This window comes from Xenopus tropicalis, chromosome 2 (assembly GCF_000004195.4).
Source record: "Xenopus tropicalis strain Nigerian chromosome 2, UCB_Xtro_10.0, whole genome shotgun sequence".
Taxonomy (NCBI): domain Eukaryota; kingdom Metazoa; phylum Chordata; class Amphibia; order Anura; family Pipidae; genus Xenopus; species Xenopus tropicalis.
In genome coordinates this window covers 73,061,860-73,089,229 of record NC_030678.2, presented here as the reverse complement: position 1 = coordinate 73,089,229, position 27,370 = coordinate 73,061,860, and the positions used below count along the sequence as shown (strand labels likewise).

At 39.0% G+C, this 27,370-nt stretch overlaps 1 protein-coding gene and 2 non-coding genes across 10 annotated transcripts; all 3 read left to right on the top strand.

The window, feature by feature from the left end:
- The first annotated feature begins 24 nt into the window (after positions 1-24).
- On the top strand, positions 25-19,870 carry lemd1 (LEM domain-containing protein 1-like). 8 transcript variants are annotated; one of them, NM_001142820.1, is given in 10 exon segments: positions 139-246; positions 6,964-7,084; positions 8,917-9,033; positions 10,285-10,364; positions 11,601-11,687; positions 12,120-12,203; positions 12,445-12,522; positions 14,598-14,690; positions 16,207-16,268; positions 17,874-18,360. In NM_001142820.1, coding segments are annotated over 9 exon segments (948 nt in total). In that variant the 5' UTR covers positions 139-246; positions 6,964-7,005; the 3' UTR covers positions 18,142-18,360.
- Positions 432-503, top strand: trnaw-cca. Its single transcript has one exon. It is a non-coding gene; the product is annotated as a tRNA-Trp (tRNA).
- Positions 762-833, top strand: trnaw-cca. The gene has a single exon. It is a non-coding gene; the product is annotated as a tRNA-Trp (tRNA).
- Positions 19,871-27,370: the final 7,500 nt, after the last annotated feature.

The following is a 27,370-nucleotide window of genomic DNA, read 5'->3' as shown; positions in this document are numbered from 1 at the left end:
TCATTCCTTTAAGAAATATATGCGGCAGAAGTACGCCGAATAATACATTTCTTTGTTCACATCCCCGTTTCATTGCTATATAACTAAAAAGCAAAATGGCTAGGCTTTTTTTTTGTTTTCTGGTTGTAGATTGATGGTTGAAGGTATGGTGCAACCCGCGGGCCTGTTGAAAGCAAAGGGAGAAGAGAACACAGATAGGAGCACGACGTAAACGTCCTATAGGAACCCGGATGCTGTGTATTGCAGGTGAGAGGCCTGGCTCTGGGGCTTGACAGGAGAGGGACAGCAGCCTAATTTCGTCAACTAGGGGGAAAAAGGTGCCGTACAAATAGTTTTCGGGAGGAGGTGACTTACTGTACCGTAAGTTTAGCTTCAAAAATGAACTGTGTCGCGATATTGGGTTTGCTTGTAAAGAACAGCGTAGATGCAGGGACCTCGTGGCGCAACGGTAGCGCGTCTGACTCCAGATCAGAAGGCTGCGTGTTCGAATCACGTCGGGGTCAAGTGTTTTTAATTAAGTTTACTGCAGCATTTTATTATTTCATGATACTGATTTGCTGTGTAACAAACATGTCAAAAAAAGTTCGTATTTAATTCTATGTGTAAAGGCATAATATGGTTTGATGTGTGTACTGGGTTGTTACTTACTTAAGCGTTTGGCTTGTTTGTTCTGTGCGATTATAAACTACAGGTTGATTTGTGTCAATAGCGAAAACGTGAATTATGGTAAAAGTCGGTTTATGCTTTTTTTATGCTGTATGGACCTCGTGGCGCAACGGTAGCGCGTCTGACTCCAGATCAGAAGGCTGCGTGTTCGAATCACGTCGGGGTCACGTATTTTCCGATTTTTTTTGTAAATATTGAAACGTGCTAAACAATAGCAGATTTTGGTGAAGAGTGAAAAACACCTAACAGCAAAAATTTGCAGCTCTATTCCTTTTGTGACAATGATGTTTAATCTCAGTGTGACTAGCTTGAGGACTAATTGCATTGTAGTTAAACTATCCAGTTTAATTACTGTGCAGCAGTTGCTGTTGGTTGTAAGAGGTCACAGTATTCAGTGCTTTTGAACATATTAAGATTATTTGTTCAGTTCTGAACTAATTATATAACTGTTAATTGTGTGAATGTTGGAAAGTCTGCACATATCAATTTATGGCATACTCGCCCCTCCCCAACTTGTAATGCTATTTTAAAATAAAGCATTTGCCTATGGGAGCAGTGTAGATTTCAGGACTACCAGCTGTCTGACCTTTCAGCCTGTTAGTTATTTCCTTTCCAACTTGTCAGCCATGCCGTCTACTGCAGGAGATCATTCTCAGCTCTCTAAAGACCAATTAAAAAATTTGCTAATTTCTCATAATATACCTCTGCCTCCGAGTGACCAGCGTAAGGCTGTTTATTTAGAGCTATATAATAAACACATTTTCCCCAAAGATAAAGAAGCTGTGGAGTTCTCAAGTGATGATGAGGAAATGCTGTCTGAAAATCATGTAAGCACACAGTACTTCTTTTCTTCATTCATTCATTTGTGCATGTGGTGCTGAAGTGTGTGATCAAGTGGACTGGGTGGAAATATAGAAGGGCCTGGTAACTAATGTCATATGTTGCTGATCTGAATTGATCTGCAAAACAAGCATTCTTCACAGTATTAAATGGATAATGGGCAGTTTTCCCAAAATCCCTCTACTTTACCAGCATGTTTTTAAAATGGACGATGATTCAGCCTTATGTCACACTTAGAAAATATGTACCTCAGCCAAGTACATGTGAGAAACTTTTTGTAAATTAACTGGAGTCTGGAAACTGTTCTGAGAACAGAAGTTTGGCTGTCTACAAGGTTGATGCTATGATACTACTATAGTCACACATATAGGAAAAGGAATTGGAAGTAGAAAGAGAGATCAAGCTTCTATGTTTTAATACAATAAATTGCACATTTGTAACACATTAACAAATACAATTGCTGAGATACTAATACTAAACAACACACATTACTCGAAAATCTTAATACAAATATCTTAATGTATTTCTATAATAACATATGAAATTGTCTATTGGCAAAGGTTGTAAGACCTGTCACCCAAGAATGTGTGTACTGTTTCTTTAGGGCTCTGGCACATGGGGAGATTAGTCGCCCGTGACAAATCTCCCTGTTCGTGGGCGACTAATCTCCCCAGATTGCCATCCCGCTGGCGAAAATGTAAGTTGCCGGCGGGATGGCACACGCTGCGCAGGCGATTTCAGCAAATCGCCTCACGAGGCAACTTCTGCGATTTCAGCAAATCGCCTGTGCAGCGTGTGCCATCCCACCAGCGATTTACATTTTCGCCGGTGGGATGGTAGTTCGGGGAGATTAGTCGCCCGTGACAAGGGAGATTTGTCGCGGGCGACTAATCTCCCCGTGTGCCAGAGCCCTTTAAAAAAAGCTGTTATTTTTTCGTTTTTGTTGTCTATTGGTTATTTTCCCTTTTATATGCCTTTGATGCGTTCCACCTGTGCCTCAGTGAGAACAAAATCATTGGAAAGTAGGGTCTGCATTTCTTCCTGTGGTCCCATGTATGAAAGATCTGCAGGGAAACATGGCAGAAATGCCCTTAGAGCAACGGCACAATAAGCAGAATGATGTGCACACACTTGGGTGTTGGCCTGCATGGAACTACATAGAATGCTTATTGGCACAAAAAAGCAAACATATGCACTTTCACACTGGTTTGCCCTCTGTGTAGCTCCACACAAGCCGATGCCATGCCTGTCAATAGACTGCAAGGTAGTGCACATAAGAGCAGATATATAAAATAACGCTTGTGGAGAAAAGTGGTCAATCCACTTATTTTACCCTTGCCTTGGAATGCAAAAAGGGTTGGGATTAGGTCAGATGCTCAACCAAATTCTGGATTCCTGGACAAGATTGACTAATCTAGACATGTTTAGTGGTGCTGGATTCTTATTGTGTAAACGTTCTGTAGCTATGAGATTAGAGCTACATGGGCATGTGGTACAGTTAATCTGGTAATTTGTCTAATAATTCAGGATGCACATAGTTTGTTTCGGTATTCAGATGAACCCATATAGTTGGATATGGATTGGGACGTATTCCGAACCCACGTGCCGGATGGACATGTTTTTGTGCCTTGGCTTGTTTGTGTGAACTGTGAATCCTTAATTCTTAAAAATGGCAATTTTCTATTTAGCATTACCCAATAACACATACTACTAATGTGTATATTTTTATGAAAATGGTTTATTTAGATGAAGCATGGTTTTACATAAAAGCTTGCTTATGCGGTATATTTTTATAGAGACCTACATTGTTAGGGGGTATAGTTTCCCTTTAATGTTCATTAAAAAAAAATTTAAATCTCTGTATTCCAAGTAATTGATGCCTACTCATTACCTCATCGATGCCTTGTAGAGCCACTTGCAGAGGAACAAGGAGCCTTTTTCATAGATTCCCCATGTCGTACTTACTCCTTTGCTGTACCTAGTTGCTGATTTAGTTTCCCTCAATAGTGCCTCCCTTGCCTACTTGACACTTCTGAAACTTTTTTTTTTGCCACAGTGTAGTAGCCGCCATGTTTCCTTGTCCCCTGTACTGTTACTGTGCATGCGCCACAATTTTCTAGCCAGCTGACCCACAACTTATAACCAAAGTATAATGAACTGTAGTGTAGTGGTACTGAGGCAAGTGCAGGAAGTAGAGAAAGGAATGATCAACTGGGCAACACACACACGCCGTGAGCTTTCCTTTCCCGCGTTGCTATGGCAGCCTGACACTACCTATGTGATTGACTAAACTGCTTTGAATTCAGGCAATTGGGAGATGCTAACAGCAGAAAAGGAAAGCTCCCTCTACATGGTAATTTCTGCACTTGCCAGATTAAACTGTGCAGAATTGCTCTATGTTCTATGGGATATTTTAGATTTCACTAGTCAGCGTTTTTTTTTTTCTGCTGCACGAAAATGAAGATTATTTAAAGGAGAAGGAAAGGCTAGTAAAGAGTTAATCTCAAAATGCAGGCATACCTTCAGTTGTCTCAATAGTGCCCTTAAGTCTCCCCATATTTCACCTGTTCAGAAGATCTCAAGCCAAACCGGAAGAAAAAACGCTGAGCAGGGTAGAGAAGATTCCCATAATGCAACACTCTTCCCCAGACTTGAGGACTTAGATCTGAGGTGACGCATGCGCAGAAACAGGGGGAGAGGCACGGGAGGGGAAACGAGCAGTGGGGCCGGTGCTGACAGGGGGAGAGGCACGGGAGGGGAAATGAGCAGTGGGGCCGGTGCTGACAGGGGGGAGAGGCACGGGAGGGGAAACGAGCAGTGGGGCCGGTGCTGACAGGGGGAGAGGCACGGGAGGGGAAACGAGCAGTGGGGCCGGTGCTGACAGGGGGGAGAGGCACGGGAGGGGAAACGAGCAGTGGGGCCGGTGCTGACAGGGGGAGAGGCACGGGAGGGGAAATGAGCAGTGGGGCCTGTGCTGGCAGGGGGAGAGGCACGGGAGGGGAAACGAGCAGTGGGGCCGGTGCTGACGGGGGAGAGGCACGGGAGGGGAAACGAGCAGTGGGGCCGGTGCTGACGGGGTAGAGGCACGGGAGGGGAAATGAGCAGTGGGGCCGGTGCTGACAGGGGGGAGAGGCACGGTGAACTTAGAAGCCGGCGGCGGCCATTTTAAAGATGGCGGCGCCGTTCAGTGAAACAAGCATGTAGTTCTAGTAAGTGTATCTCTGTAAATCTTTCATTAGGGAAGCCAGGAATATAGCGTTTTTACTCAGCAACAGTAGTACTATTTAATAGTGTGCTTCATAGAATTTGACTTTCCTTCTCCTTTAAGGTGATTGTTGAGGATTAATAACATCTTGTAGTATGTAGTAAGCCATTTCACATGACACAGTATGTTTATTGGACTTTCCTTGTTCTTTAAGGTGGCCATACACAGAAATATTTGCTCATTTGGCGAAGTTGCCAAACGAGCAGACCTTCTCCCGATATGCCCGCGATATTGGGCTAATTCGAATGTTTGGCGCGCCTGTTTATTGAAAACTGCAGTTGCCTGGGAAAATGTAAATCGCCGGTGGCATGGCATACGTGGCGCGTTTCCCTGAAATTGCGCCGCCGCTTATGCCATCCCACCGGTGATTTACATTTTTGCCGGTGGGATGGCATTTCGGGGAGATAAGTCGCCCGCGAACAGGAAGATTTGTCACGGGCGACTAATCTCCCCGTATGCCAGAGCCCTTACTGTACTTCCTAGAATGGTCTATATTGCAACCAGATGTATACCTTATATGTACATATCCTTATATGGTAGACTTGCGGTATGGAAATCCAAATTATTGATAGATCCCTTATCCAGAAAGTCCCATACCTGAACTACAGCAATCACTATAGCCATGGTTCCTCCCCTTGAGGAATCTGGAAGTAAAATACTGGTAAAGAACACACATGCTTGCTTAATTTTTTTTTCCATTATATACTACTTATCAATTATATACATGGTTTAGGTAGTTTAAGGGCATTTCCTCTAATGGGCTAAACAATACCATGTCCTCGGAGTGAATGTTCTAGTGCTACTTGCTGATTAAGGAGAAACAAGTAATTTTTCTGGAACAGGTACATACCGCTGTAGGCACAGGCAGCATTAAAATATGAGTGTTTTCATGGGGATCTATTTAAATGCTGTACTTACGGCTCGCAAATCACTCTGGTTTCAGATATCAGAATGTACCATTTAGTACATAATGTATGCACATCCCTAAAATATAAGGAAATATCCTAAAATACAAGATCAGACATTTGGGGAAAAAAAGTTAGGGTAAACCTGTCACCCTATTGAGCAAAATAAACTTTACTGTCACTAAACAAATTCTTTGACCCCTGTTTTCTTCAGGGTACCAGGCACCATTCAGGGGCGATTTTATGGCAAAAGCTGCCCTGGGCAACTCTTTTAATTCTGCCCCCCCCGGCAATTACCTTTGCTGTGCCGAGGCCACATTGCTAGTGCAGAGAGTGATACAATAACCTCAGCACCATCGTCACAACTCTGTTCCAAAAACGTTGTCATGACTTCCCCCGTCGTCACTGGGGTGCCATCTTTGTCTGGTTATAAGGATCCTTATGCCTTATAACCATTTGTTTGTCAGTTTGATGCTGCTTTTGCATAACTGAAATTGCTGTACTCCATATATTTTGGCACTGGAACATGAAAACCATTTTTGACAGACTAAGGCCTTCATTAAGATATAGCAAAGGCAGCATGAACGTGAAGTAAGCTCTTGGCTGCTATCACTCAGATGTACAGAAACTTCAATGACCATGCTGTATTGTGAAGTATTATTGGCAGCTATTACAGCTATTAGCCATTAGAGCCAGCTGGATCTTGCTGGTGTCACTTTATTATTTAGTACACTGTTCTTCATGTTCTAGAACTGAAATAAATAAATAAAGAATTCAACATGCCTACATGGGTCATGAGATCTTAACTAACATAAGAGCAGTATGGGATGGTAATATAGACATCATACTGCAGAAATTGCATATTGCCTAATTCTGCACACTAATAATCCCTCATAACTATGTGCAGAAAGACTACAAATCCAATAATGTTCTGTGGTATTATTCATTTCTGGAGGGACAGAGCTGAGGGGGGGGGGGGGGGGGGTTGGAGTGCCAAGGTCTTAAAATGATCCAAGTTCTGTTGGCACTTTATGAACGTCTTGCTGATGTCAGGTTACAAATGACAGGAAGCCAAGTTAATTTAAGTATTAAATGTATATAGTGTGTTCAGATTGGTCACACTGGAAACATATTAATCTTTAAACTGTTTCTGTGGGGACTAAATTTCTTAATGCACAAGAAACTTCTTTTTACCATATTTTATTGACAGTCGTTCCCTGCAGTGATTCTTCAGATAACCAGGCCTTGCTGCTTTATTAACCAGGCTGCATTTCCTCTCTTTCTTAGCTTCTACCAGTGGAAGACGAGGAGTGGAACGGAAACTGTAAGATGGATGTGAGAAGTCTGAGCAACACTGAGCTTCAGGAACAGCTGCTGAAACACGGGGTCAAGCCGGGTCCCATATTACGTATGCATATAATTTCAGGCTGTTCATAAAGGGATTAGAAGAATTGCATGTCAGGACATTGCACAAAAGCTTAGGTTAAGCACACAGTAATAAGACTGGTATAATCTACTAAATTATATAATAAATCCCAGTTAAGGCTGATGGCCCATGGAGCAAGTTAGTCGGCCGCAATAGATCTCTGCTACTGCGTGCAACTAACCACTCTGAAATGCCGTTCCACCGACAACAATAGGAGTTGCCGGGGGAAAAGGCCTTGCTTTGCTTCGGCTTTCCGAAGCCACGCAAAGTTACTTCCTGCAGCTTCTATTTGTTGCCGGGGGAAAGGAATTTTGGAGTGGTTAGTCGCCTGTGGTAGCAGAGATCTATTACGGGCGACTAAAGGTGGCCATACACTGTAAGATTTGCTCGTTTGGAGAGTTCGCCAAGCGAGTGGATCTTCTCCCGATATGCCCACCTAGGGGGCCAAACAATCTAATTAAAACAACGGGCATAGGCTCAACGAGCCATCATTAATCAGCAGTCCCTGATCCAACGGAAATATCAAACCGATCGAGATGTGGCCAATTTTAGGCCAGATGTCAGTCGGGAAGGCCTGTCAGTGTTGCCCATACACAGGCAGATAAGCCGCCAAATTGGTCTAAAAAAACGATATTGGCAGCTGTAATCGGCCCATGTATGGCCACCTTAACTAGCTCTGTGGGCTGCCAGCCTAAAAGCAACTAAATGTTTTGATCTTACTAAATGGCCAAAATTAATATGGTTTATGCTAATTAGCATTTAATTACTGTTCTACAATCATGCTACATTTATCTGTTCCAATTTACTTCTAAACTGAATATTGTCATACTGGTGTATTTATAACTAAAAAGGCCAATAAAGGATATGTGAGCTGTCTTTATGCTTGAGTTGCTGACCACTTTGTATCAACGATTGCAATTGTCTGTAGTCAAAAATCTTTTATAATCCTTAAAAAAGCATAGTTGTGTTTAAGGGAGACTAAAGAAGCTCAGGACTAGCAGCACCATAAGGGGGCAGTAGGAAATAAGATAATAAATATATACACACAAAATAATATATGATTTCACAACTTTGACTATCTGCAGTGGCTCTGTTTTGGGGAAGAGACAGAGATTAGGTACTTTAATTTTTTTATTTTAAGCTGCAAAACGGTTACTTGTGATACCACTCCTTAATAATTTTAGCCACAGTGTCACAGATTTGAATTATGGCATAGGTATAACAATTAGGTATAAAACAGACAGGTATATTCTGTCTTCTGTCTACATTACTACCATTGTTGTAATCCTATTAAATACAATATTTTTCAATGTTATTACATACTCGAGTATAAGCCTAGTTTTTCAGCACACAAAATGTGCTGAAAAAGTCACCCCCGGCTTATACTTGAGTCAGGTGCCATGGGTCCCTCCAGACTAGCACCTTCCGTCCTTTGCGTGCAAATTAGGCCACCCGCAACTAGACCCTCAAGTACCCTGCCCCGCTCCAACTAGCAATACTTATTTCCCCTTACGTGTCCTCCGGGACCGGGTCTGCTGCAAGTTTGTTAATGCGCAATGAGTATGGGGTAGTACTCATATTGTTTTTGTTGACCCTCTTCTCCACTTACAGAGCTAGTTTACTGTTTTTTGTTTTTTTTAAATATTTAAAAACATATACCCCACTGATGCCTCATTTAATGTAATTTTATTGGTATTTATTTTGATTATTGAAACTTAGCAGTAGCTGCTGCATTTATTAAAACTATTAACATTTGTAAAACTGGTTATTTTTTTAGCTGGCATTCCCTTTTTATATTTTTCTTTATTTTTTAGCAACCACAAGAGGTGTTTATGAGAAGAGGCTGCAGCAGCTGTTGGATGAAGTGCTATATCCAGCTGAAGAGAACCGATCAGGCAACCAGGATCAGTATTCAGATAGCGAAGATGAAGGTTAGTACTCATAATTCATAAAGGAATCCATTCCAAAAACTATTTTGCTGGTTGCAAAAATAATTATGTAAACATTTTGATACAATGTTGTCATAGTCCAGATACTGGCTGTATTTTTCCACAATGAATCAACTGGGAAGCACAGCATATCTCTCCTGAACACAAATCATTTTACTAATATGGTGTTAAACTGGGTAAGGAGGCTGATTTTACAAATTTTTGTGGTTGAGGAAAAATTATCATATTAAAAAAAAAAAAAAAAAAAAAAAAAAATTACAAAACTTGTGCAACTTTTTCCCAAGATCATAGTTTTTTTTTTTCTCTTCACTTGAGCACTAGCATATTTAAGAAAAAAACTTGGACAGAATATTTGTGGTCATATTTTATTCACAGATATAACTCAAACACAAGTCAAAATCACATTGTTTCACTCCTCTATTCCTGTAGCTACATGAGGCTGAAAATTTCAGAGAAATCAACTCAAGGTATAAGGCTGAAGGCACAAGCCTGTACTGGGATTCAAAATAGGCCCTGGTATTTCCAGTACAGAGGCCCATAAAGCACCCCCACAGCCTAATAAATAGTGATTGTTTAAGGCTTCTTACAGCAGCCCCTCTGGCATTTGCCAAAATCCACAAATTGCCAGTCTGAGCCTGGTGTGCACACAGGGTGTACAGTCTTTTGTATGCAGGTGGAGAGAAGTGGATCCACTCCTGTGTGTAGCTCCACACTGACCAGCACAAGGTTGGCCTGAGTGCAGCTACACAGAGTGGAGGTCGGCCCGAAAACACACATGCATGCATTTTTGGGCCAGTCTCAGCTCTGCGTAGTTGCATTCAGGCTGACACTTTGCCTGTCAGTGGAGCTACACAGTAAAGTAGAGATGCAGACTGTACACCCTGTGTGCCCTCATCCTAAGAACTGAATATGGTTGTAGACTCGTAGACCTTCAGTCTGGTTTAACAGCATCAGGCTTGTTGAGGTGATGGGCCCTAACTATCAGAAAAAGGTTGTGGCCAGTTGAATCCTATAACTCTGAATTCTGACAAGTTCATAACCGGAGTGCATTTATTGATTACATTAATAAAACATGTAAAGGGGTCCCACTTAACCACAGTGTGATTTACTAAATGTTTATTTATTTATACTGGACACTACTCACACGCTAACTTTACATTTCTAAGGATTTCCTTAGCAGGTGTGTGTCTGCTTGTGCTTTAAAAAGTTGCTTTGTACTTTGTCAAATTTAAGGTGTTTTAATGAAGAAGAAAAAAGAGATGAGAGGTGAAACAATGGCAGCTGATGCAATGCAGAACAACGGACAAACAAAAGTAAGCTGCATTATTCTACAAATCATATTTCTTTCCTGATATTAAGCTTATCTGCCACCTGTGCAGGAACTTTATTTAATTTAAAAACAATATGAGGAGAGTAACCAGAACAGGTCATTACTGTATTCTATTTACTTTCACTCAATATATTTTAGTTTTAAGTTTGACACTACTGTTTGCAACAATTAATTGGCACACCCTTTGAACTATACCAGCAGCATTATATGTAACTGTATAATTAATATAATGTGTTTTTTTTTTTTACTTTTGTAACTTTTCTTGCTGTTGAGATTTGATTGTATGGAAAGTTGTATGGAACAACTTTATTTTCTCTAAAAATACAAGCCTTTAAATAAAAACTGTTGTAAAAAATATTTTAGTATTTTTATTAAGCACTTGTGTACAATTTTACACTATTTATAACACTAGGTATGTATATCTGTTTTTGATTTATATAAACAATCAACTTAAGCTGCTAGCTAAGAATTAGCCATACAAGGGTTAATATGATCATATATTGTCACTTTGTGCTGGTCGTTTATTTCTTATGTGCTACAAACATAATACCTTGCACAAGGGCAGCTACAAGATGGCTTTAAACGGAAAAAAGTGCTGTCTATTTGTATTTAAGATCAGAATAGCCTCAAATTTTATGCTTGTTCAAGAAATCAATGCTCTTTTATAGGCATTAACAGAATCACAGTCATCGCAACATCAACTGGCAGGGTATTTCTCAACCCCACTGCTATGAATAAATAAAAGTTTAGTTCCTGAAATCTAAAGGGGTAGCCTTTTATTTCTTTTTTTAACGCTTTATAGACTAACCTATTAATGGGTACTTTTACTTTAATTGGTCCAGTATTTCTTTATTGCTAATTGTTGGGGGTCACTAACCCAGCAACCAAAAAAAAAATGCTCTGTAGTGCTTGTTTTTTATTTATTTTCGTATTTTGTTCTTGTGCTCCTCTGCTGTTCAGTCAAACTTTCAAAGAAATGTGTGGTTTCCTTTTCGAGGAAACTTCAGACGCGTATGCCTTCCCACCAGTGGTTGAGATTATTGCCGATTGCCAAAGGCAATTTGGGGTGATTAGTTGCCCACGGTATCAGAGATTTATCACAGGTGACTAATCTCCCCATTGGACATTATCCCTAAATACAGAAACCTGCTTGCAGTGTCTACAGTATTGTTTGTTGTGATGCTTTGGCTTTGTGACATACCCATACACTCCCTTGTAGGTGTTTACAGTGAATGTCCCTGTTCGCAGGCGCTCGTCCTTATCAAATGGATTGTCTTCACGACCTCCTCCTGGCCCGTATAATCATGTAAAAACTTATTGTGGTGGTGGTCTGACTCATTATTTATTCTGCATGTCACGACTTGGTGATTGTCTTTATATTATGACAGCATTGTATATAATGTTACTGTTTGGAACTGCATATTGTGTGCAGTGGGAAATAGTTATTAATGGATATTTTGTGCAAAAAAAAAATCTCCCAACATTTATATTGCTATTAATATTATTTAACCTTTGTACCAACTCTTAGTTTTTTCCGTTAAGGAAATTTTGCAGAATAATTAGAAAATGGAGGTTTTTTACTAGAAAGCTACAAAACAATACAGATTCAATACAGATACAATATACATTTTGGTACTGCAAACTGAAGTTAAGTATTTTCCTTCAAAAGAACGCAGAATATCACAGTTAAGTGGCAGGATGTATATTCTAGTAGAACTGTTTGTTTTACCTTTTCCAGATCCCAGCCTCCCTTGCAGCTGAATACAACCAGAACCTGGCAACATTAGGGGATGATTTCACTGTAACTAGAATACTTAAGCAGGAAAGTACCATTACCCTCTTTCATAGCTTTAAATGCAAGTTTGTAAATTAGCAGTAACACAAAAAATATTTCAGAAAATGAAGGCAATGTAACTGTTGTGTATAGCTGTCTGATAGAGTGAAAACCGTTAGTAGGTATGTGGGGTTTATTGGTTTTAAAGCAAAGATACACTTCTGGCTTTTCAAATTGCTGCATTGCCAATGTAATACTCTGACCGCAGAGTTACATGTTTAATAAACAGATGGAGAGGCGGTCTTCTCTGGAACAGGCTGTGTTCAAGAAAGAGCTGAATGCCCGAAATATGACTCCAAAAAGCCAGGTATATGTTTCAATATCAGGATAGAAAAAGTGGTCTTGAGAGTTCAAAATGAGCTAATTACATAGATGGTGCCACCTAAAATAAATATTTTGCCAGATTAACAATTCAAACTGCAAATAGTATATGTACAATATAGACTAGTAGCTTTTAGGAGTTCCCGGTTAATGAAATGAATACAATTATACAATATACCTTTTAGAAAGCTTTAGGTCAGTGCTGTCCAACTGGCGGCCCGCGACCCCCCTCTGTGTGGCCCCCCACCTGTCTGGCTGCTGGTATCAGTACTGAGATTAACTGCCCCCCCCCTGCATGGTTCTCACCTCAGATTCAAACTGTAATCCCTCTGTATTGTTTAACCTTTTAATCTATGCATTGTTTACCCCGTGCAGTGTTCACACTTCAGGCTCAGTCTGTAATCACCCATATTGTTCGTCTGTTCACACCTCAGACATTGTATGTACTGCCTGATCTATGCTGCCTGTGTGTAGGCAGCATAGGGTAGGCAGAGTATGGCACAGAGGCATCATAGGGCAGGGAGGGTATGGCACACACAGGCAGCATAGTGTAGGCAGAGTATGGCACATAGGCAGCATATGACAGGGAGGGCATGGCACAAACAGGCAGCATAGGACAGGGAGGGTATTGAACACACAGGCAGCATATGGCAGGCAGAGTATGGCACACACAGGCAGGGTGGGGCAGACACAGGCATCATTGGGCAGGCAGAGTATGGCACACACAGGCAGCATATGGCAGACACAGGCATCATTGGGCAGGCAGAGTATGGCACACACAGGCAGCATATGGCAGACACAGGCATCATTGGGCAGGCAGAGTATGGCACACACAGGTAGCGTAGGGCAGGCAGAGTGCTGCCTGTGTGTGCCATACTCTTTCTACCCTATGCTGCCTGTGGGAGGTGAACTTGACAGGGGTTTGTTCTGGGAGTTTGTTAGCAGTTGGAAATAGCCATTAAATGGTCCCTAAGGTGTGTAATTATGTACTGGGGGTTGCTGTGCTATCCACAGGGGAGGAGAAGTCATATGGATTTTAGGGTGTGTCTTAAGTGTCTTAATTATGTCTTATGACATAATTTAATTCTTTCACATATGAATGATGGTTGATATCCCTGCAGTGAGGACCAAGCATTTGGGTTTTTGCTGCACTACCACCATTGTGATAAAAATGGGTGTGGGTTGAAGTGGGTGTGGTTTAAGAGGGGGGAGTGGCTTCCATTAGCGGCCCTCCACCATGTATGCGCGAGAAATTCCGGCCCTCGGCACCGCAGAAGTTGGACAGCACTGCTTTAGGTAATACACCTTGCCTCTAATTTAAACAAATCCATTAATGGGTTACCTATTAGGCTTCTGACATACATCACATTTTCTCAACAGCTACCTATCTCATGTGAGGCATGACGGCAATGAATGTGTTCTGCCCAACACTGTACACACATGGCACGCTTTACCAGAAAATGCAAACACTTACATTCCCCTCTCATATTCTTAGGGAAGTATTGTTATTTTTATCCCCTAAGCTTTTTGTACCAGGAAAGCATAAAATTACCTTAATGTATATGGTGACTGAAACATTGGTGTAGGTTATCCTCTCTATTCACAGACACTTGTAGTTCTAAATATCAGTCTGTTTATATAAGTGGAAGCTGATGTTTTCTTCTTAGACCAGTGATCCCCAACCAGTGGTTCGTGAGCAACATGTTGCTCACCAACCCCTTGGATGTTGCTCCCAGTGGTCTCAAAGCAGGTGCTTATTTTTTTAATTCCTGGCTTGAAGGCAAGTTTTGGATGCATAAAAACCCAGAGTAATGCCAAACAGAGCATTCTGTTGACTGCCAGTCCACAAATAGCCAATCATAGCTCTTCTTTGGCACCAATGGAGTTTTATTCATGCTTGTGTTTCTTCCCATTTGAATGTGGTTCATGTGTATAAAAGGTTGGGGACCCCTGTCTTAGTCTGTCAAATGTTAACTATGGACTCCAGGAAAGAGTGACTTTCAGTCACAAAAAAAGGTTTTATTTGTATAGAAAATTTCTAATTGTGCATCTATTTGTTAGGAAAAGGTGACTGCGGACAAAAACACTATGACCTACAGATCGCCAGCAAATACCCCAAAGGCCTGTGTGTTTATGGCACAAAGCAAACCTAAGGCAATTCAGCTTATTACAGTATTACAGTGGAGCACAGTTTGTGGCATTGTGTGTCTCTGAATATGAACAAAACTTACAGTGCAGCATATACCACTATATACACTGACTTTTTCCTTAAGTCATCTTTATGGAAGCTCATTACTCTGTTAGCACATTGTTCTTTTGGACTTTCACTTTGGTAATTATAATACAAGTGCTTTGTATTAGAGTTAACAATTTTATCATACTTGTGAAACGGGAATAGCCCTTTTTTGTAACATTAGGACCTATCATGAAAAATTTTGGTTCAAGCTGTTTTGCTTCCTTCTGGAGGACTTGTAGTGTATTGAACATGTGAGAATTGTTCAAGAGACTGAAGCATATTTATTAAAGGGTGAAAAGAGCTTATTACAGTTTGACAACTGGGACATTTTAGAGCTGTATTTAGGGACAAAACCAAAAGTATGAAAATATAGCAAACTATAATTGTTCTTTACTAGATGTTCCCCTAAAAATTATACACCAGGGAACAGAGAGCTGAGGTGTTCCTTACTGGTAAACTGTTAATTCTGTTTTCACTGTTTGATAAATATGCTGCCTTATGCATTGCAATCTGGTGTTATTTTTCTACAAACTAGTCACTAAGGGGTGTATTTATTAACACTGCAGACAAACATAACCGGTGATGTTGCCAATAGCAACCAATCAGCAATTTGTTTTTAACCTGTAGGTGACCGTTCAAATCTAAGGCAAAGACCTGATTGGTTGCTATGCCAAGTATCACCGGTGATGATTATCTCCAGTGTTAATAAATACACCCATCCACAGATCAGGATGGGAACCACTCATGTAGTACCCTTGTGTGGCACAGGCTCATGAGGTACCTTTTCTGTTCTTTCTTTCACTGGGAGCACACAGCTCTGGCACTCAATTCCTCCCTTTCCTATGGTGCATTGCTTTCCTATATGCCTGGCTTTTGGCATCAATACAGCGAACAGTAGTAAACGTAGGAGCTGCACAAGCGAAAGGCATGATTTTGTTTAAACCATTTATTATTAGCTATACTTAGACACACTGAGACTGTGACACATACTTTCTGTGGCTGGTAATACATAGGTTTAACACCTTTAGGGCTGTTATACAGAAGTGTGTGTTCAGGTTTTCCACCACAAGGGAACGCATAAATTAATGCTCTCTGTGCTGTACAGAAGTGCAGAGAGTACAAACAATAACACAGCCCATTCTTTGCTAACTCATGTGTTCCCTTGTGGTACAATGCATGAAAAAGCAACCACAGGGGAAAGCATGAAGAAACACTAGTATTACATGTCTTTAGTGTGTGTGTCTCCTTAGTCTGCTGCTTTTAAAATTTTCTTTCGGGGTAGCATCTGGCCTTTACCATTTTTACCTCTCTAACTAGATTGTTGTGCCTGTTGTAAGATAAATGATGTTCTTTGAGATATTGCAGCACAGCACTTATTGCATTGGCCATGTATGTGATTACATAAGTAAATTGGTATGTACTTTATGTTTACAGCCAGAGGACAGCACTTTGGAGGACTTTTCTGAATCTATGTCCCAGTCTCCCCTTGGACTAAGGTAATGAACGGAGATGGACTAGGGTTTTACAGTTACCCATTTAATTAAGACAAATAGCTGTTTGGGATAAAAATGCAGGTGTATAGGTAGTGATTTATTGATGTTGCTAATGATCATGTCAGGTATAAAAGTTCCCTGACTGGTTTGAATTTGTTAAAGCCTAAGGATCAATATAATACCACAAAACATACCTTATGCCTTTGTTCTATACATGTTTTTTTGTTTTTTGGTATCATTATAAACACCCTATATATCTCCCAACTATTGGATCAGCCTAGTTTGGCCCACTATCTGGATGGCCACTTTAGGCAGATAACTTAGATTTCCAAACAAATGGATCTCAACTAATGTTATACAAGCAAAGATATTCTAGAATTAATGCAGACCTCTCGTCGGCTAATTTCCATCACAGTGCTTTAAAATATTCCATGGCCATTATCGGAGCCCACGTGCTATACCCACATTTTATTGGGGGAAGATAAAGCCTGAAAGTTATACTTGCCTGCATTCTGTTTTATAAGAGTATGTGATAAAACATGGGTTTATGTCTGTGTGTCACACTGGGGGGTTGTCAACTCTGGGATGAAACAGTCCCAATGTGACAACAAATTTTTGGCATTTCTTAAGCATTATGTTTTACAAAAAGTCTGGCCTGGGAGACAATCCAAACGCAATATGAAATCTAATAATTTGGAGGCATAAATTACATTTTATGGAGGATTTAAAGAGTAGTTCTAGGTCATTCTTTTTATGGTGTACTTTTTAATTACACTGAACCAACAAAAATATATTTTTTTCAGTTGTAATATCGATGTGCAGACAGCTATCTCAGTGCAATGAGTCTGAGCTTTTAGAAGAAGCCAGCACTACACATTAGAACTGCTTTCAGATAACCTATTGTTTCTCCTACTCCCATGTAACTGAAGTTGCAAGCCAGACTTGGACTTCTTACTATTGAGTACTATTCTGATATCTACTGGGACTTGCTATCTTCCCATTGTTCTGCAGATCGGCTGCTGGGGGTGATATCGCTCCAATTTACAGCGCAGTAGTAAAGTGTGACTAACTGCACAAGTCACATGACTGACACCATCAGAAATGAAGAATATGACTAGCCCCATGTAAAATTTCAAAATTAAATATAAAAAAATCTTTGTGCTTAAAAAAAAAAACCAAAAAAAAAAAAGATTTCAATTCGGGGTTCTACTTGAAAAACTCCAATTACTGATGCATTTTGGGACAGTATTACTTTAAGTTCTGTCATGGGGTTTCTATCCAATTTATTGTCCCGAATTAAATGGTATGCTTCATTTGTCTATCAGCCTATCAACAAAATTCAGACATACTTGTTCTATACATTTTCCCAGCAGCTTGTGGGCAGTGTCAATTTTCCCATTAATTCTGCTTTAAGTGTGTACATGGGTGCTAAGAAACCCTGGAACTACTGCCAGGCTGGACCTGGCAATAATTCCATGGCTCACAATTATAATGGAATTCTGTAAAAAATAAATAACCTGGCCCTATGAAAGTTGCATTTTTGACAATGCGGTGGGAAAAACTGTGTGTTGGAAAGGAATCTGACTGCTATTGTTTATCTGTCTATAGTGCAACCCGCAGAAAGCCAATAAAGGGTGCAGCTGGGCGGCCTATACAGTTCCGTTATGATGACTTCGCCACTCAGGCTCGTATTCAAGAGAAGACTAAAGCCATACCAGCTGAGAAAAGTGGTGGCCGTCTGATCTCAGTGCCACTGCAGATAGTTATTTTTATTGTGCTTGCCTTTTTAGCACTGGTTTTTTTCACCTTAGAAGGTAGCCCAGACAACCCTTTTAGATCGCTTGTAGAGAGCGAAGCCAGTGCACAGCAGCCTTAATATATTTATAGAGCGGTAATGTCAAGGATCATCCTCTCCTAAAGAAACATTGAGCATAGCTTTGAAAAAGGAACACTGTTGAAATGAATGGGAAATATTATACCATAATGAATTAAATGGTCAAACGGAGTTCTCACTTTTATCGATATGATTTGACATATTGAAAGGATTGGTTTCCTGGTACAACACAATTTTTTTTTTTTTTTTTGCTCTGTCGTTTGCATCATAGGAAATGCTGTTTATCAGTCCCTACATCTCAGTGCTTAGCACTAGCTCTTCCTAGTGGCAGGTAGTTGCTTCCTTATGGTGTAAGAAGTACAGTACTTATTACTTTATTAATTAATGAATTCCCTGGGGGAACCTATTTTCATGTTAAACTCTCTAAAGCAAATTCATTAATGTGCTGCTGTTTTTCTCCTCTACATAAGCCATATTGCCTGCAAAAAAGAACTCATGAAATCATCCTTTTTGTTGCTCCTGTGTAGCTTAAGCTTTACATTGCAGCATAAAAGATGGCCTCATGCAATGTCCCTCACATTTTGAGAACACATTTTACCTTTATTCTTCTTAGTGCTATACAATATATTGCATCATTCTAATTGTCTGCTATAAGTATGATGTACTACAGTAAAAACATTTTAGTTAAGTATTTAGCAAATGGTTTATCTGTTCTTCTAAATCTGATCTACCTCATCTTGTTAAGGCAGGAAATGTTTGCTTAAGAAGCAATTCTGCAAACTGGGTTACAGCTCTGTGTCAAGTACTGTTTTATTTAATCTTGAAAATTGTATGTTTTTATTATTATATAACCTGACCAGTAGAAGTGAACATAATGCTCTAGAGGAGCTGCAATGTTTATTTGTTCTGTATATCCATCCATCCATAAAATGGCAACTTGTGGTGCATTACTGTCTTAGGCAATTATAGAATGCACATACAGAACCCAAATTAACTAATTGTTCCTGTGTTCAATTGAGAAAAAGCTACATGCTTGTAATTGCTGTAATGATAATGTAAATGTGACATGGGTTCTTAATACTGAATGTAGAAACAAAACAAATAATGTAACTATAGAAGAGTGGACAGCAGCCAAACTCTCAATAAAAAGTAATCAATTTTTTTTCCGCTCAGCTTTAAAACAGACCAGAGCCTCAATGCCTTATGCATTTTGGGCACTACCACAACTAATCCAAGTTGAAAGAAATTGTCGCATTTCCTACAACATTAGCCTCCTATACCTACAAATAGCCAAATGTATCCATTTCTGTAACTGTCTGTGAATACATGCTGCTTGCAGAAACCTGGTACAGAATTACTATACTGACATTTCCTCCCACAAACGCGTAAGCTATCCCATTACTGGCCTACAGGGGGTGATCCTGTGATGTAGAATCTTTGACCTGGTCCATAATCGTAATGTGCATGTTATAACCAATCCCTTTTAAGAGCAGACTTTATTTGCCCTGTAAGTTGTTTTGTTTTTGTCTGTTTTTTTTTTTTTTTTTTTTTAAATTCTGACAGTGCATCAACTTCAGTATGGTCCTCCTGTTGATGAACAGACCCAGAGCTCTTTAGATCCTTGCTTCATTTTACTGTTACAGGACCTTTTGAAAGTACAGACCCATGTGCTACCTAGTATTTAAATTCCTCTCCAGTTATTTTTTTCATTGTTGTTCACATGCTAAGTTATTTGTCTGTGTATTTAAATAAAGAATGTTTATTTTCTGTTCCTTGTGTTTCCTTTTACTAAGTGAAGAATTTTTCCTTTTTGGGCCTTTAAAATGTAATTTCAAATATGAAAATACCCAACATTAACAACCATACCGAATCACTAATAACTTTTATCTTCCTGACAGCCAAAATAACCATCGCAAAATTTTGGAAAACAACTCAAATCCCCATTTCCCATTTCAAAAACAAAATGAACTGGGTCATGGTTAATGAACGGCTAACTAGCGTTCTCACAGACAAACATGATAAGTTCATAAAGATCTGGGAACCATGGTATAGTTATGCATTCCCGAATTCAAATAATATATTTTCACTTACTTTTTGAACCGAATAATGAAGCAATACTCAAAAAGTATAAAAACTAAAGGAAAGTTTATTTAGATTATTTCTTGAACCACACTCTCATAGACGTCAATCTTTCTGAACTGTTGTTTTTCTCCCATTTTCACAACAAGGGACCTCAAAGGCACCTATATGTAAAATAAGTAGATGTAATGATCAAGTCAACCGTCAAATTCATCTATTGTTTATCTATTGTTTTGTTCTCAGGTATATCATGCCGCTCTTTCCTTCTTCACCCTATGGCCCCCTCGTTAGTTAAGACGGCACCACTCTCCTTCTTTTCCTTCCTTTCTATTTCTTTCAGGATATAAGATACTTTACATGAATATGTGATATTTTGTTATCCAACTCTGTAAAAATTGAAAAGCAAATAAAAAATTATTGGGAAAAAAAAAATGTAATTTCAAAATTAACCCATTAGTACTTAAAGAAACAATTCAGTGTAAAATGAAAATGGGTAAAATAGTCTGCAAAATAAAAAATGTTTTCGATATAGTTAAGCAAAAATGCAATCTATAAATGTGAGCAGATGTCTAACATAATAGTCAGAACACTTCCTCCTTTACAGCTCTATAAGCTGTTAGCAGTCAGTAACCAATCGGTGACTTAAGGGGGGGGCCCCATATCGTGCATAACTGTTCAGTTAGTTTACATTTGAATCTGACCTGTGTGCTCACAAACGAACTAAACAGTTATGTCCCATGTGGCCCCCCTAAAGTCACTGACTAACTAAGAGGTTACAGAGCTGAAAGCAGGAAGTAGAGTTCTGTGAGTCTACATTTTAATGACTATGTTGGTATGAAAAACCCAACATACTGTTCTTCGACTTCAGCTTATTCTTCCGATTCTTCTTTTTCTTAGCTTTTTCTAAACGCTACTTCTCCTACAGTTTTTGGGGTACAACACCCAGACTCTCCACACTTCTTTGCCTGTGCTTTTTTTAAGGGATCTTGCCCCCATCTTTTTGTGGTGCCGCTACGAACACCCGATTTTTTTCCCATTGACTTTGACAGGGAAGATTTTTAAACTGCTGCCATTTCAAAGCTACACTCCCGAAATGTGAATAACATAATCATGGGGTCACCTTGAATGAAACGGTAACATTTCGTGGATGACCCAAAGTGGAAAGAGCCAACAACTGCCAATCAAATTTCACCAATTGATTTTGGTAACTAGCACTTATATTGTAGTATCACCCACTGTGACCTACAGCACTTATATTTTCCTATTTGTGTCTGTAAGTTACCCTCCCATATAGATTGTAAGCTCTACGGGGCAGAGACCTCCATCCTCTTGTGTTTTTGACTCTTATAGCAACTGTATCTTTGATTTATTTGTCTTTATTGTAATACTTTGTATTTATCTATTATCTTAATAACCCCCTGTTTGTATTAATGTATTCTACTGTACAGCGCTGCGTACATAAGTAGCGCTTTATAAATAAAGATACACATACATACAAATTTGAACTGCTGCCACACTTACAGATTTGAGGGTACACACACCACAAGTTGAATCACATAGTCATGGGGTCAACCTGAATGAAAATATGATAATTGTTGGATGCCCAAAAGTGGGTGGAGCTATGAACAGCCATCAGATTTTACCTATTGCCTTTCAATGGGGAAATTCAACCTGCTGCCATTCTCACAGTAATAACACCAGGTTCCCCAAACTCTTCACAGCTGATCACTAGGGGACTGCAGTTTCAGTTTTGAAAAACTGGGCAGTCACCAACAGCCAATCAGATTTCACCTATTGAATTTTATTGGTTTAATGCCAGGGTTCCCAAGCTTTCCTCAGTTTGTAACTGAGTGATTATGTCCTAATTTTTGAAAAGTGGATGGAGCCAACAGCAGCCAATCAGATTTCACCTATAGCTTTTTACTTCATCCTGCTGCCATTCTCATAGTATTAATACCAGAGTACCCAAACCCTTCACAGTTGGTCTCTAGGGGACTGCATTTTTAGGTTTGAAAAAGTGGGTGGAGTCACCAGCAACCAATCATGTATTGAATTTTTTTAGTTTAACTTTAAAATGCTGCCATTCTTATACTATTTACGCCAGGGTCACTGGGGGACTGCAGTTCAAAAATAGGAAAAGTGGGTTGGGCCACTAACAACCAATCAGATTTCATCCACTGAATTTCATTGGTTCAAATTTAAATTCTAAACACTATTTATACCAGGGTGCCTAAACTTTGCAGTCGACCACCACCAATCACAATTCACTTATATTTTTTTTTTATTTAAACTGCTGTTCTTTAACTATTAATCCTAGGGTCCCTAAACTTTGCAGAGTTAGTCACTGGGTAACTGCAGTTCCAGGTTAGAAAAAGTGGGTGGAGCCACCAACCGCCAATCAGTTGTTTTTTTGTTTATTTAAGAACATTAACATTTTAGTTGAACTTCCCCTTGCTTGTATTTTGCAAATTCATTACATGAGATCTATGTACATTTTCTTTCAGCTACCCGTAACTGTAACTGTTGTCTTTTTATATGTAAATGTTGTAATCTAATCTAATACCATTACACCTTGTCTATGTTGGCCAATCAGATCTTGCTGAGTATGCAGTGCAGTTTCAGGCTCCAGCTCATAGAAAGAAGAATCCATGATAAGGTTAATTTCCCCTTAAAATTAAGTAACACATGTTGAAAAAATACACCAAGTTTACCCTTTTAAACCTGCCTGTCAAATAGTTGATCTAAAGGAAGGCCAAAAATATAATCTTATGCATCCAATGCCTTCCTGACTCCCTGGATTACCTTTGTACTAACAGCTATTTCAATAACCCTCTATTTCCTCACTTGTTAAAAACCCATTTTTGAAGCTATCTAATGTACCAGTTCCACTGATACAGGGAGAATCCCACATTTGGAACCTCTTTTTTTCTAGTCTTGATTGATGCCCTTATGTCTGCTAAATAATCTAGTAGAGAATAAAGCATTAGAGATTATTATATAATCCCCTATTATATTTATACATAGCTATAGTTACATAGGGTTGAAAAAAGACCAGTGTCCATTAAGTCCATCAAGTAAACAAACCTATACTGATTTATCTATACACTCATGTAGATTTTAGTATCACAATTGCCTTGGATATTATGCTTGTTTAAGAACTCATCCAAGCCCCTCTTAAAGGCATATCTCACCTCTTCACCAGCATAAACAACCCCAATTTGACCAGCTTTTAAATACCATTTACCAGTTTCCCATCTAACCCTCTCTAATTTGAGTACTGGAGACCAAAACTGCACTGCATTTTCTAAAAGGGGCCTAACTAGCACTTTGTAAAAAAAAAAGAATGACCCTCCCCTTCTTCAAATCAACCCTCTTCCATGAAATAATCATTATTTTTTCCTTACAGTACACAAATGGAAGGCCTCAATATAGTGAATCAAACGAAGAACTGACTTAGTGTTTATGTCTTGTGCTTGTCTGAGCCTATCCAGAAATCTCACTTGATATAAGAATATATATAAGAATGCTGTAAATACCTGGTTTAAGTCTGGTAATCATGATGTAGCAGTTGCAAAATATCAATTTAACCTTTTCACACAATGCTATCCTTAATGCCTCTTAAAGGAAAATACTTTCTCTTGGAAACAGGGTTGTTACTGCCTGTATTAAAATGGGAAAACACATTCCTTCTGGCTCCTCTGAGTCCACTAAGTTTGTCCTTTTCATAAACATTACCACCTCCCATTAAATAAATCCCCTGTCTTTGTTAAGGATTGTTCTTTAGGCAGCATTTACAAATATAGTTTCCTTTACTGGAAACTATAGAAAGGAAAGACAGGCATCTATAATTAAACAAGTAGTTTGGTCCTTTTAACTGGCACATTTATTTGCTTTCTTTAACTGAAAATATATTTAAAGGCATATAAAAAACTGTTGTAATTGCCTCTTAGTCTTGGGAAAAATATGAGTAATTTGTACCAGAAAAGAGCTTTTTTAATTTTTATGGAGTCTCTAGATTCTGCTTATTTGCTATGGGTTATTCATTCTTTAAAAATGAGTTATTCATTCTGTACAAATATTTAGAGTATAGGACATATGCTGGATTAAGTATACCTTGTCTTTTCTAACCTTTTTAATAGCAAGGCCTTGAAAGAAGAAAAACAGATCCCAATTGTAGTGGATTGTAAAAGTGAAGAAAGTCCAACTTGCATTTACAGTTAAAATGACTAGTGTTCTAGATTCCTTTTATTCATGAAGTAGCGTAACATTATGGTTTACATCAGCTTTTGACTGTCGCCCACCCCCACTAGAAATTTCATTACAGACCAGTAAATACAGTTATAGAGAATAGTAAGACATAATTTGCAGTACTTAGCCGTGTACAGAAAATAGGACTGAAAAAGACATGAGTGGTAAGAGGTGTGGAATTTATTATGCAGAGTGCTTTAGATCTAGGGTGTTCTGGATTAAGGGGCTTTTTGAATTAAGGAACACCGTGCCTACAATTATGTATCATGTTACCAGAGAACTAAGAAAACAAATTAGTCTGAAAATGTTACACTTTTTATATTTTAGACTTCTTTAATTCTAAAAAGCTGTGGTGATTATTGTCTGGTAATGATCTGTGGGTCCAATATTCGCTTTATTCCCCGGGCTCACTCAAAGGATAATACAAAAAAGGTGGTATTATTTTGCAATCAGAAAATAGTTTTTACTTGATAATAGCAGCAATACAATAAAGTGACAATAAAAAAAACCTCTAATCAGTGTATAACAGTACATACATACTACCCCACAAAATCGGTTATTGGTTGTTTTTGTATGTAAATCTGTATGCTCAGTGTTACAGGCAAGTTATTTGACTTCTGCTAAAATTGGCCCTACTGTGTATGATTGTTATAGGGACCTTCAATTGTAGGTTTCACTGGGCCAGGGACTGATGTGAATCGTATAGTATCTGTATGAGCACTACAAAAATGTGATGGTGTTATCAGTATATAAAATAAATATATACCCATTTATTGTATAGCACTGCAGAACATATAGATTCTTTATGAAGTATTTATAATCAGCAAATCTAAACATGTTTCAAAATTCTGTGCTGTGAATCTGGAGCCCTGTAATATGCATGCTCCAGATGCAAATAACTGAAGGCCCTTATAGAAGACATGCAGTACAGGTATGGGATCCCTTATCCGGAAACCCCTTATCCAAAAAGTTCCGAATTACAGAAAGGCCATCACCCATAGACTCCATTATAAGCAAATAATTCTAATTTTTAAAAATGATTTCCTTTTTCTGTGTAATTATAAAACAATACCTTGTACTTGATACCAACTAAGATATAATTAATCCTTATTGGAGGCAAAACAAGCTTATTGGGTTTATTCAATATTTAAATGATTTTTAGCAGACTTAAGTTATGTAGATCCAAATTATGAAAAGATCCCTTATCCGAAAAACCCCAGGTCCTGAGTATTCTGGATAACAGGTCCCATACCTGTATATGCTACATCAAAATTCCTTCTCAATGTTCTGTTATAATTTAGATAGCAGGCAGGCATGTAAATATAGCCATAAGCACAGAAAAGCTGCATTGAGTCCTCTATCTATGAAACACAGGATTTCTTGCATCTGACTTCCTCTCTCAGAAAAATCCTTCACTCCCAGGGCCAGAGTCTGCACAGCTTCCTCCTCTCTCCCTTCTCCTGCCCCAGCCTCCCATAAGAATTTATTAAACTCACTCCCTTAGGAATGTGAAATCTGAGCTACCAGCCTCTAGAGCTGCAAGCAGGAATCTAAACAAACTGAGGGAGCTTCTATGGTTATTTACTCTGGTATGGTAAAGCTTTCTGCAGAATAAATATAGTATTCTAGGTGGCACTAATGTGTATTATGCATGCCTAGTAAACTGGTGTTTCATTTTGCAGAAGTTCTGGAACCTGTAAATAAGTATTGCCTTATGGCCGCCAAACAGGATGATTCTCTGTGCCCTGTTAAAATGTATGTTTTAAAAGCAACAAATGACATGAGTGTCCCGCAAGGCTCAGATGATTCTTGATTCAGGTGGAAGTTTGGCCTAAATGTAATTAAACCTATTTAAGGTAAGTTAGGGGCTAATGGATATCTTGGTTTTGTGAAAACCGGACAGAAATCCACCCAAATGTGTCTGAGTGATGCCATTACCATGCCCCAGATGCCGCAACTCCACCCTGAAATGTCTTTGCTTCCTCCCCTAATGTCATTGTCCTGCCCCCCAATAAGATTGGCCTGCCCCTTTGTCAGGTTTTAACCAATGCCAAAGGTGGCAAAATTAAGCTAGCACCATACCAAGTTTGAAGCAAGGCCATCATTTTTGTTTGACTGTTTACTTTTTGCCTTGGCCCTGGCAGTAACTGAAAGCTGCAGTTTGGTATTGCCTATGCATGTAGCACTGGAGGGAGGCATTTGCCCACCTATATGGTTGCATCCAATTTTATGGCATCTTCTAAAACATAGTAATACAGCATAATAAGTTGCAGCTTAAATGAGGTAACAAAGACAGTTTGGTGCTTGGTACCTGGCAAGCAACTAGTAGAGCACTTGTATATTAAAGGAATTGTATTTTTTGTTGTTGTTGTTGTATTGGTGTGTAGGCAACCATCTGTGCCTGATTCTGTGCTTTTAGAAAAAGTCAGCACTACAAAATGGAACTGATTTTAGATAAGCTACTGTTTCTCCTACTGGAGGAATCATGGCTAGACTTGGATTTTTACAATTGAGTGTTTTTTCTCATATATACCACTAGGTAGGTCATGGGAGCATTGACATTAAAGTCAAAGGACATTTTTTCTTGGCAAATTTTTTGTTGCTGTTTTGAAAAAAATTTGCATGTGCAAAATCCAGAATTTTGCAGTGAATAAATGTCTGGGTGGAAAATTTCACTCATCACTAGTCATAATCTTCATGGGTATGCCTATATGGTCAGGGTGTATATTTAAGTATACCCTAGTATATTGGTAGAATCATTTAAATCTGTTTCTTGTTGCTTGCTGAGAGAGCAAGGTGGTAATAAATCATGGGGCATTAAAGAGTCTAGTAACAATCCTATTTTTTTTAACTAATGTTTAAATGATTTTAGTAAACTTCATGGTGTTCCATTGCTTAAAATCTAGAAAAAGCTATTTACTGGCATAACAAGGCAATAACAAAC